The sequence below is a fragment of the Penaeus chinensis genome, chromosome 20 (genome assembly GCF_019202785.1).
Source record: "Penaeus chinensis breed Huanghai No. 1 chromosome 20, ASM1920278v2, whole genome shotgun sequence".
NCBI classification, from domain to species: Eukaryota; Metazoa; Arthropoda; class Malacostraca; order Decapoda; family Penaeidae; genus Penaeus; species Penaeus chinensis.
In genome coordinates this window covers 14,094,093-14,106,592 of record NC_061838.1, presented here as the reverse complement: position 1 = coordinate 14,106,592, position 12,500 = coordinate 14,094,093, and the positions used below count along the sequence as shown (strand labels likewise).

General features: G+C 35.7%; 2 protein-coding genes across 6 annotated transcripts in view; one reads left to right on the top strand and one right to left on the bottom strand.

The window, feature by feature from the left end:
* Positions 1–1,225, top strand: part of LOC125036263 (endoplasmic reticulum membrane-associated RNA degradation protein-like) — an 8,967-nt gene extending 7,742 nt beyond the window's left edge. For all 5 annotated transcript variants that reach the window (XM_047628751.1, XM_047628750.1, XM_047628748.1 and 2 more), the window contains one exon: positions 1–1,225. This exon is cut by the window's left edge and continues 825 nt beyond it. In XM_047628751.1, the coding sequence (XP_047484707.1) occupies positions 1–640 (640 nt within the window). In that variant the 3' untranslated portion in view covers positions 641–1,225.
* An 898-nt stretch (positions 1,226–2,123) lies between these two features.
* Positions 2,124–12,500, bottom strand: part of LOC125036265 (RCC1-like G exchanging factor-like protein) — an 11,916-nt gene continuing 1,539 nt past the window's right edge. Inside the window, exons 2-12 of the mRNA XM_047628755.1 lie at positions 8,478–8,543; positions 8,087–8,191; positions 7,678–7,853; positions 6,137–6,239; positions 5,452–5,546; positions 3,831–4,024; positions 3,436–3,608; positions 3,042–3,200; positions 2,800–2,927; positions 2,442–2,573; positions 2,124–2,326 (exon numbers count right to left, since the gene is read on the bottom strand). Coding sequence (XP_047484711.1) covers positions 2,249–2,326; positions 2,442–2,573; positions 2,800–2,927; positions 3,042–3,200; positions 3,436–3,608; positions 3,831–4,024; positions 5,452–5,546; positions 6,137–6,239; positions 7,678–7,853; positions 8,087–8,191; positions 8,478–8,526 — 1,392 coding nt within the window. The 5' untranslated portion in view covers positions 8,527–8,543 and the 3' untranslated portion in view covers positions 2,124–2,248. The remainder of the gene's footprint in view (positions 2,327–2,441; positions 2,574–2,799; positions 2,928–3,041; positions 3,201–3,435; positions 3,609–3,830; positions 4,025–5,451; positions 5,547–6,136; positions 6,240–7,677; positions 7,854–8,086; positions 8,192–8,477; positions 8,544–12,500) is intronic.

The following is a 12,500-nucleotide window of genomic DNA, read 5'->3' as shown; positions in this document are numbered from 1 at the left end:
GCTTATTCATGCTGGGTCATATATTTCAAACTGGATACAGTGGGATAGAGTAGATTCTTCAGAACTTGATTATCCAGAGTGGGAATCCTGGGATAAGATACAGTTACCTGAAGCAATATCATACCCACCTTTACATATTTCTCACAATGTGTGCAGCCTTCATAACATGGAACAGTTTCTTGTTTTAGTAAAAAACATCCAGTACAAAGTTTTATATAGACCCAAACAGGAGGTTGAATTAATATCTATTTTGCAGAGAATTACAGTATGCATTTTAGCAACTCTTGAAAAAAATTGTGATAATATGACCTTAAAATATTCACAATATATTAATAAAAGATTAAGGTCCAGACAGAGAGAGACATACCGGAGACAACTAATTGCAGTTCCAGTAATTGTTTCAAGTTGTTATCTTACAAGTCAAGTGATTTACTTAATCTTCTTGGCCATTAACAAGTCTGGAGACTTAAGTCTGTCTTCCTTTACCAGTCTAATGAGAGTGCTAAAACCTGTGCTGAAAGTCACTGAGAATTTAGTAACTCAAACCAGCTTGAGTGTAAATCGCTGGGATGAAGCATCATCTTTATCTGTTAATAATATTGATCATATAAGAAAGGAATTTACTCATAGACAAGAGTGAGTCATTGACACTGTGTCAGTTCAGAATTTCCAGAAAATATTTGCTGATAAATAAGAGAATCTGCACTATTCTTGAAATAAAACAATAATATTTCATAACTCCAAGTAGAATATAAATATATTTTTCTTGTAGTAATATATTTTTTAAATAATACTTAATGAAGTATATGTTTCAAGTCATTTGTTACGATTGTAAACATAGAATTAACAGGAATCTCTCTTTGCAATGCATGTTGCCTATCAGCATAATTGATTCCTGTTAAGAACAATAATCAGCATGATGGGTTTACCTTGGGTTAAAAGGAGTTATGTCTGGTTTAGAACAGATATACAATTCTAAAGAACAGGAATGAGTAATATTGGTTGCAAATCAGAATAACCCAATAAGAACTTCTCATAAGATATTTTTCCAGTTTGAATCACACATCAAAGGTGAAAAATAAAATAAAAGGAAAAATAAAAATAAAATTCGAGTAAAAAAATGCTAGATTATTACCTACCATAATCCAAGTATGCCCAGGGTACAACACTATGCAGTTACAAGCTTGTATTATAAAAAATACAATAAATAAATACATTTATTTAACATGACTGTTGATGTCTCATGCTATATTTTTCCTCAGATTAATGATTTTTTAAAAATATCTCTAAAATTTGCCCACTGAGGATGGTTGCATGACAAATATGCCATGTCCAATGTGATTTTTCCTGTAATAAATTTGTTTACACACAGATGAATTCACAAATGCTTATCAACAGAGTCAGTTGCTAGTTCTACTGGATCAACCTGTTTACCTTTTTCATTGATTTATGGAAACCTTGACTTTAATCTTTACTGCTATTAGTATTTTTTTTTTTTTATGCAAACCAAAAGTTTTACTGTCATGCAGTCATATATACTGCATTGCTAACATAATGTAGTTTTTTTTTTATGTTACTTACATTAGTTACAAATAGGAAGTCAACTTTGGAGAAAAAAAAAATATATATATATTTTACTAAGTAACCTAAAAACCACTCCCTCAATTTCAAATCTGTTTCTATCAGTGGACAGTGTGGACACAGGAGTGTTGAATCTATTTTTATTTATTTGTTTTTGCTTTTAATATGACTTTTTTGTGGGTTGGGAAATAAAAATAAAAATAAAAGGGGACTTGACATACTGTTACAAATTTAACTTCATAAATTTATGTATGACATTTTAATTTATAATATATGATATTTATCAAATTGTCTTCTCCTTTTTTGCCCTCACCCCCTACATCCTCCTGTAGGCAAAACATCTTGGTATTGATGTCTGTATTATTAATAACTACACTTGGCTGGTCTCCTTAAATCATCCTATACAGAGCAAGCAAAGATAAGAGACAAAGCTACTACATAATACATTTTACAGGTCTGATTACTATACTTATGAAAAACTGACATCAGCCCATAACATAATAAGTAATACAAGATACTCAAAGGAACAATAATAGATTTTATTTGCAATTTTCTTGTAATTGTATTTGCAAGCAGTGTCCTTGGAAGACTAGATATTAACTCTTTCACGTAAAAAAAAAGTATTTACAATAAAGAAAAAACAATACATGAAACAGTATGTACAGCATTAAATAATTTCTCGAACAAGAGCAGCCATATGATCAACACCACAGCTAACTTTCAGAATTTCACCAGCAATGGCAACCTAGAAAAAATAATTGATGATATTAACAGCTTGAAAATGTTCATTACCATTTTTTTATTTCACAGAAATGTAACCATTAATTTCTTTTGCCATAAAGGGAAATTTAATTTCTTACCCGCACTGGAAAATACTGATCCTTAATGTGTCCTAGGCCTAAGCACCCTCCAGGATTCTTGCCCCATGTAAACAGACATCCATGGTTGTTTATTGCTGCTAGTATATTGATGCCACAGTTTACACTAACCACCTGCAAGAGTTAGAAGGCAAAGAAAACAAAAGAGCGAGTTACATTTCTCTATATAGAAAATAGAAACAGCAATATGTCCAGGAAAATTATTTTGGAGAAAAAATGTGTAACAAAAATTTATATATATGCAATATAATAATCTGGTTTCTCAGTATCATAGAATAATTAAAGAATGGAGGAAGACATCCTAAAAATAACTTCACTATCCAAACTTTATTCAAGTTACCTTTGCATCTGGATTTAATTCATTCTTCCCAAATAAAGTACTAGGTATATGAGTTGGAGTCTTTGAATGAGTTACTTCTGGTCCCTTACCAATAGGCCCAAAACCCCAACTGAACACCTGGCCATCCTCTAAAAAAGCAAATACAGATATATCAAAACTTGCATTTTAGCTACGATTTTATGAAATCACATACAACAATATCATCATGTATCAAACTTCAGACTAATGAAACATAAACAAACCATTCAGTAATAAACACATAGTTCCTGAAGCCGCCACATCAACCACCTTCCCAACACCTGGCAACTTCAACTTTCTTGAGGTATGAATCTGCATTTCATCAGTCACTGAATTAAGTTGCTGGTACTCAGAGTTACCCCAACCAAACACCTCTCCTTTATCTGCATGATTTTCATAAAATTGTAGTTTTACATATGTTATGTTGATGTCTCTGATTATGAATTCTGTTAATAATGCCTATGCAAGCCAAGATATGGCAAAACTTAGGGAACATTCAGAACCAAATATCAACTATAAACTTGGTTTACTCTTTAAAGAGATCTAAGAGGATTACTGATAGAATATGCTTTATAATTTATAAACACCAAAAACTTACCAAATTGCAATTCATCTTACCATTTAGAGCCAAGACACAATCAGCTCTACAGGATACTTTCACCACCTTCTCTCCTTCAATATCACCAACAACTGGGCCCACTCGCGGCTCATTGTCATAGTGCCCTCGACCTGTCTGGCCATCTGCTCCCCAGCCACAGGAATAGACTACTCCATCTTTAGTCAAAAAAAAACTGTGAAAATATTAAATATAAGAAAATGCTCCATCATGTAGAAATAATTTTATTTGTAAGATATGGTAAAGAACAGATTACTAGATAAGATATATAAATATATAATAATAACTTGTACATCAAATTAATTCCACAAATAAAAAATAACAATGCTAATTATTAACTGATACTTGTAAGTCTCCCAAATGCATTGAAAAATTATGAAAGTCAATAACAACTTACCTAGTATCCTGACCACACTCCACTTGTGCTATATCCAGCTGATCTAGTATTCTAATCCTGTTGTAAATTGTTTGCTTTCCATAATCCTCATCAGCAATAATAGATCTGCCACACTGTCCATATGCGTTATTTCCCACCGTCCAGACACCTTCCTTGTCTGTCACCATGACCGTATGAGCTCTACCTGCTGCAACCTGAAACCATTTATTTTCTAGTGATTGTATATATAAGAAGATAGCCTGGTAAATAAGCAGAATAACACATGGTAATAATCATATAGCAAAATTTTAAAGTAACATTTTATTCATATATTTCAGAAGTACTTAAATTCCTATCCCACTCTCCACCCTCTATTTTTTATTACTGATAATTTTTTAATGAGTTATTGATTTCTAAAAAATACATCTATTTAGATCCAAGAGGTAAGATAATGAAATTGGGCAGATAATGTGGATAGAATGGATCAAAATACCATTCCTTTTCAATACTTTAATTAGAAAAACCTCCATAAAATAACTACTGTCACTTTCATTTCAGATCCAAACACACAAATACAAAAAATTAAAATGAGCTATTATGGTTATTTCCTCTTCATAATAAGGCACACAACTGTATATGAATGCATTGGCACAATCACCATCACATCCATTACTTTTCCCGGAGACACTACTGTCTCGCACTGGTCACTCGCACTTGATCTTCCATAGGCCTTAATGTAGTCACACTATCACACTTTTGTCACCACATCCTCAGTTCTGCATCTCTGACACAACACTGTAATCACAAGCTTTCTGTCTGCTCACTCACTCTCGTCCCAGGAGCATCTGCTGGATCCTCTGCTCTGCTTTTACCAGGTCACTGCTGTGGTGGGGGTGTCAGCAGGAATCTAGCACTGTTCAAGCAGGCACATCAGCAGGGGCTTTCTTTGGTGACCACTTCTACTTTCTTTCCTCTATCACTCTTCCTCTTTCTCCGATTACCTCTAGGCTACACTAATTCTTCCTTCAGCCCTGCTGGGTCATCCCACCCAGCCCTTCTGCCTGTATTCGAACCAATTGCGCCAAAATATGAGTTCAAGTTGCCATGTGCTCAGCCTCTCGTCTCTCCCCGTTTTCTATCTTTGTCTCCCCAATGTTCTTGTCAAATTCAGTTTACACGATGCGAATGGTTCGTGCTTATAGCAATAATATAAGATAAAATTAGAACAATTATAATCAAGGAATCTAGTACAAGTGTGTGACATAACCATTGCCCTATATCATTTACATCAACCACAGCTGTCTTACTGTGGTAGATGCTGCCATATTAATTTGAATGACTAGTACTGTACCCCATAACATGCCTAAAACTAGGACTACAACTTAAAAAGTCCAGCAAATCTGAGCCATGATTACACCTATATTGCATAGGTATTAGCAATGCAGAACACTTTATGCATCATACCAGTTTCAACCATAAGATTTACTAGTTAGAAAAATCTGTTACTTTTGCAACTGTCCTTCTCCTAGCTAGTGGTTTTTCATTATATCTATTATTATAAGCTTTTCCATTATACTACTGAGCCTCTGAAAAAAACTCTTGAGCTCTTCTTAACATATCTGACAGTTTGGTAAACACTCACCTTGATGACATTAGAAGTTTTGTTTATTGGGACCTCAATTGGTGCAGGGGCTATTAACATTCCCAGAGGGTGATCTTGTCTGGGCTGATGGCCACCTGTAAAAACAATAAACAAAAACTCCAAAATTAAAACAAGAGTACAGAGCGCTTAAATAATGCATGTATTTTAGACAAGCTAGGAATTAAGTGAGGAATGATCTAAAAGAAAAGAATAAAAAAAGCAGTAGTATTTTCTAAGTAGAATGTGTAGAAGCAATTATCCTCTTTATAATTTGTTTCATATGCTTTGCATTTCTTTCTCTTTTTCTAGTGTGTCATCTTTACTTTATTCTCTACTTGCCTACATTCCTACATCTTTTCCCTCCCTTAGTTTTCATCCTCCTTCCCTCAGTTCTGCTTTATCTATTTTTTTTTTTCCAACTCTTTTTCTTTCTCTCTTTCTCTCTCTCACTATACTGAATTGTACTATTTCAAACTCTGTTAACAATATGCTGAATATTTTTGGTTCTTTAATGAAACTACAATGAATAAATTGAGTACCTCAATAATAAATGCCAACAAAACTGTATTCGTTGATAATCTACAATAATGTAACAGCATCAAATTATTACCAAATCTAATCCTTAAAAAATGTAATGTAGATATGCATCAGGCAAACTGCCAGCAAGAGGACATATAAGACTCACCTACTTGAGAATCAGTATTAAGACCTGTTCCAAAGCAAGAAGCCTCTTGAGTTTTACTGACTGCAAAAACAGTGAATCCATAACCACATGTTAAATCTGTGACCTATAAAGATAAAAAATAAATATTGGTGAAATATTAAACAAAATTGTTCAATCACTGATTCAAGTCTGAAGGATGAGAAAGAGGATAATGAGAATGATGATGTGAAAGAGAGGAGGAATGGTGGATAGTAAGAAGAAAGGAGAGTGGATATAGGAGATGAGTTGAGGAGGAGGAGGAGGAGGAGGAGGAGGAGGAGGAGGATGAGTAGGAGGAGGAGAAAAAGAAGAAGGACAAGAAGAGGAGGAGAAGAAGTGGAGAAGAAGAGGAGAAATATGAAGAAGAGTGAGAGGAGAGGAGAGGAGGAGAGGAGGAGGAGGAGGAGGAGGAGGAGGAGGAGGAGGAGGAGGAGGAGGAGGAGGAGGAGGAGGAGGAGGAGGAGGAGGAGGAGGAGGAGGAGGAGGAGAGGAAGAGGAGGAGAGGAAGGAGAGGAGTAGGAGGAGGAGGAGGAGAGGAAAGAGAGGAATAGGAGGAGGAGGAGGAGAGGAAGGAGAGGAGTAGGAGGAGGAGAGGAAGGAGAGGAGTAGGAGGAGGAGTAGGAGGATGAGTAGGAGGAGGAGAAAAAGAAGAAGGACAAGAAGAGGAGGAGAAGAAGTGGAGAAGAAGAGGAGAAAATATGAAGAAGAGTGTGAGAGGAGAAGGAGAAGAGGAGGAGGAGGAGGAGGAGGAGGAGGAGGAGGAGGAGGAGGAGGAGGAGGAGGAGGAGGAGGAGGATGACAACGATGACGGCAATGACGACAAGGAAGAGGAAGAAAAAAAATCAAAGTTGTGTCTGTCAACTACAAACCTTTCTTGTTTCAACAAATTATTTCAAAGTATATTGGATTTGGGAGAACAACTGAACTTCTGTCTGGAACACAGGCAACAGGCAGCATGAATTAAGAGGCCAATATCAACAGAAGAGAAATGAAGAGGGAATGAGATGAAATGAGATGAGAGGAGAGGAGAGGAAAGAAAAAGAAGGGAGAGTAGAGGCAAGGAGAGATTTGATTTAATAAATTTATTACGTCCAGTGGACAACAGACAATTTTACAAAGAAGTACAAAAGGTGCATGACCATGGTTTGTAGGGCACATTGTGAACTATATATAAACACATATTTATATGAATATGCATACTCACAATCTCACTCGCATTCTCTCACACACACACGCACATACACACGCACATGCACACGCACATGTAAACGCACACACAAGCATGCACAAAAATAAATGGCAAATATCCACCAAAATGTGGATGACTCACAAGAACAGTATCCAGAAGAGGAGAGGAGAAAAATTAAAATAAAATGAAATAAAACAAGAAGAAAAGAGGTGATGAGAGGAGAGAAGAAAAGAAAGAAAAAGAGAGGTAGAGGTCAAGTGCATTGAACTGGGAACAGGAAATGGAGAGGAAAAAGGGGGAATATAAGATATCCCTTTATAACTGATATTCATACCTTGTGATACTCTCCAAATGCAAGTCTATGTGGATGTTGCATAAACTGAAGGCGATGCTGATGTCTGTGCTTGTCTGGACGAATAAAGGACGGCCTACCCAGTGCTCCATGGTTTGCCACTCCCCATGTGTACACTAGCTTATCAGGCTGGCTCCTTGTACCAACATATTCAACTTCTGTCAAAGTAATTCTCATTAAATACCCTTACAATACTGCAAGCCTTGGTGTAAAATCTGTATTGCTTAAGAGAATACTTTCTTAGAAAAATAATTATTTAAATAGTACCAGCATGCTCTACCTTAGGGAAATTTTAGTTAGCATCTGCAAAAATGTATTGACCACTTTCCAGTGTTTGTCAATTACATCCCAATAAAGCAAAAAACAACTCTTTGATACAATAAATTACAACCTGGGAGTTCATCTGCATGATGGGGATCCAGAGGCTTAGAAACCTTTCTTTTCTTCCCTCGGATGTGATACCCAAGAGAACCGACAGCACCATTTTGAAGCAGACCTGAAAGATTAATGACTGGTTGATAGTTGGTAAAAGCCTGTGTTCTTAAAATGTGTTGCACAGATGCAATGTGTTCAGTTGTCTGGGGCTTATTTATGACTATTTTTCATACATTATACAAGTATTGACATTGAATTATATTCTAATATTCTTTGTGCTGTATTTTCAGTAATTGTGAACTTAGCCTCTAGCACTCCTGATATTATTTCACAAAAATTATAATAGTTACTTTCTTTTTATCTACCAAATGCTAATGAATGTCTCTTACCAATATTCAATGGCTCACCTTTGTTCAAGGAAGAAGTAATAAAATGCCTCCAAGTCTGTGATAACATTTTTGGTAAAAACTGATCTGAAATGGCACAATTTTTATTACCAATACTTTATATTATATTCAACCACTACTACAAGAACATTTAATGAATAATCTAAAATCTCTATTAATTTACAGACTATGGCATTTTATTATTGGAAGAGATAAATTTTTGTTTTGTTCAACATCCAAGTAAAAAACAAGAAGAAACTTGTAATCTATATTCACAATTGTAAAATAGAAAAAGAAAATAAAGAAAGAAATTAAGAAAAAGAAAAAAACATACTGATTGTGTAAACGTAGCCCAAAGTAGAATAAAAGCCAGAACAACGGATTAGGTTATTGAAGCTTTAAAGTAAAATGCAACGTAACAGATCCTATTTGATAATATTTCATATACAGTGTAAACTAGTTTAGTTACACTGGAACATTTATTACACATTTCTTTGGCCTATTCTAATATTAACCTTTGAGGTACTGTATAAACAAGCAAGTACATATGGCAATCCCAATATCTGATCCACAACCAATGCCATTTCTGGGATCATAAGAAAACTGCAGTAAGATGATCAATCCTCTGTTCCAACTCTCAGAGTGAATAGATATCTCATCTAAAAGCCAAGTTGGTGACTATGTATCAGATAGGGGTTATGACTGAGTCCTATTTCCTATTTGCTGCAATTCTGGAAGGTCTGCCAAAAATTTGTGATTTTTCTCCCCCACAACTTTATCATTATCTAAAAAATGTAAGAAGTATCCACTAATATTTTTGGTACTGTTAGGCAAATTTCCTTCTGCCGCACCTATAATATAAGCCTCATACCTCTATCTCCCTTGAAGGTCTTTTGCTCCCTAAGCCAATCACACAGTTGTGTTCACTCAAAATCTTTCTTCTTATGATTGAAATATAATGAGTGTGAAGCAGTTATTCTGGTACCGTATGGCACATTTCCTCCAGCCAAACCAGATTTTTCTCTCTTCTACAATCCCCGCCACACACAATACTATTACGAATCACAGAGTTACCTCCTGGTATATCATCCTTTTATAATTCATACATTTAGGTTCTATTTACATAGTCAAAATAATCTAACCCAATTTTCATTCATACACAACTGTGATAACTTTTCCAACTTTGCACTCTACTGATAATATGTATCTGATAATGAAATATAGATTTTCTGGTGTCCAAAATTAAGATCTTCAAATGCCTTATTGAAGCTTTTTTGCAGCTGGGAGACAGACAAATTGGAGGGTTTACACTTTTAAGGGGTTCAGCATTAACATTTTATATGTATCCACCTTTATTTTTTGAGATCTAGTTGAAGAGTAAGAAGTATCTTCTTGTTTTTGGCATAATGGTATGTCATTACATCAACCCATTAACTGCATTACTGGCAAGTAGCCAGCAATGCAGTTTTATAGCCATGAATTTAGTTTCCTCATTTGTGCCTGACTTATTTTGTTCTTCAAGCACAATATTAGACACCTAATACCTTGTAGCTGTTTTTTATAAAAAAAAAAAAAAACTTTTTTTTAAATGTAGGGTTTCCTTTCACTTTAAAAACCTATAGCTAATAGGGACACCAAACAAATGTTACTTCTGTTGGAAAAAGACAAGCTCCCTCTGAAATTTTCTGTCCTGTCAACATCTGAAGTAATTAGCAGTGTATATAAAATACAGTGATAGGGTGGGGCTTGGGGGTAAAGGTAAGGATTTTTTTTTGTAGATTTCCAGAATATTAATAGTTAAAAAAATTGATGTGCTAGACATTAAAGGTCATATAGTATTATCATAAGGTATTGAGGCAAAAAGGGTAAAACTGAGTTAACAAATAGGTTAAGTGGACAGAAGAAGGGGATGAAGAAGAGAAGGAAAAGGGAATGGGAAGAAAAGACCATGCAAAATTAGTTGAGGCAAGAACTGAGGTCAAGGTAGGGATGAGCCCCTACATTGGGCCCTATGACAACAATGAGCAAGGGATTGGGGGGGTTCCTCTGAGGAGCTGATGGGACTAGGTATGTCATTATACAGTGCCCACCACAACTTGGTCCACCACAGTCATTACATGATTTTATGCCATCTGTGACCAAAGGGTTATATCAGCATGGATAATTCTATATGAATGCTATGCATTGCTGACACTAATAAATTTGGTGTAGATAGATTGTATTTGTTGTTTACTATCCAGAAACAGCATTTTCATTATACAGTAGTGATATAGGTATTAATCAGTTGCCCAGCATCAAGTAATTGCCAAATTACTACCAAATAAAGAACTTGTCAAGAACGGGAGTCTTTAGCTCAAGCACCAGAGGTGTGAAGATTATGGCTATCAACTGAAAGTGTTTCTGTAATGACATACCACCAACTGATTTTTTGCTGGCTCTCATGGAACCTCACTGTAACTGCTTATAGAGTTATTGGTGATGATACCTCTATGAACTTGCATTTGATTCATTAACTGCATAATCTATTGGTTATTATTACAGTATTTTATGCTGTCCCCAGTCTCCTTTGTATACTTTACACCCTTGACAGATATGTGTCAATATAACCATGTTTTTTCATTGGGGTACCTCCAAATGAGGTAATGACTTATGCAGGGGTAGCATAAAGGACAAACAAACAAACAAACAAACAAACAAAAGAAAACACACACACACACACACACACACACACACACACACACACACACACACACACACACACACACACACACACACACACACACACACAAATGCACACACACACACAAATGCACACACGCACACACACACACACACACACACACACACACACACACACACACACACACACACACACACACACACACACACACACACACACACACACACACACACACAAAAAAAAAAAAAAAAAATGCATGCACCATTCAAGAGGACCATTCAAGAGGATGGACATTAGCAATTACTTTGAAGTAGAGTGAATAGGAATAGAAGGATTGGAGGGTGGATGAAGGAGCAGAGCATTTTCTTGGGTCATGTTTGGGAAGTTTTGGATGTCTTCAAGAATTTCTGGAGGGAGATATTAGATGTCTGAGGAGCAGAGGGAGAGGTAAGAGAGGAGGTAAGAGAGGAGGTAAGAGAGGATGTAGGAGAGGATGTGATAGAAGATGGGGTGGAACATTTAGATTGCAGGTAAAGTGAGGAGGAGGAGGAGGTTAGGCACTGGGGAAGAGGTAGAGATTGGAGTATCTGGATTTAGACTGGAAAAGGAATTACACTAGCCTTTGAGAGAAATACTGTAGCATGATAATGCCACTGCATCATAGAGGACAAAGCAGGCGAGCAGATAGTAGCAGTGTTCAGAGTAATAGTCAAAGGAGAGCCTGGAGTCAGGGATTGGAGAGAATTTGAATAAGTGGGGCTATTTAATGGTATAAAATCTTCATGAATGGCCATGGTAAGCCTAGAGTATGTTGGGGAGAAAAATAGTCCATCCCACTGGGTCCCCTTGAGGGGTAAGGATTGGGGGGAAGGGGATGAAGAAGAGAAGGAAAAGGGGGAGAGGAAAAACCATGGAAAATTAATTGAGGCAAGAGCTGAGGGCTGACCTAATATTCCAGGGAATGGTATTATTAATTTAAGTATTACAATATTTGTTTTATGATTGGTTACATCTTTTATAGTTTCTGTGATAATTTCTATTGTTGTTTTTTTTCAGAATTCATGTTAATTATTACATTTGATAACACAGACTACATTCTTTATTGTATTCACCTATGAGAATCACCTGATTATCTTTTTGTGTTTTTATATTCCATACTGACTTTTATTAGAGTTGGTAGTTTTTGGTAATTGACTTTTTTGTGGAGTTTTGGCTATGTTTAATTCATTTCTCTTTATCTGTGAGTTTTTTTTCTGGTATTTTTACAATGTTTTTTTGTTTTTTTGTGTATTTTGGTCTTTAGACTTCGTTGGGTCGCTTTGTCCTACTGTTACAGTTTGAGATTGGGTCAGTGTTGGGAATTT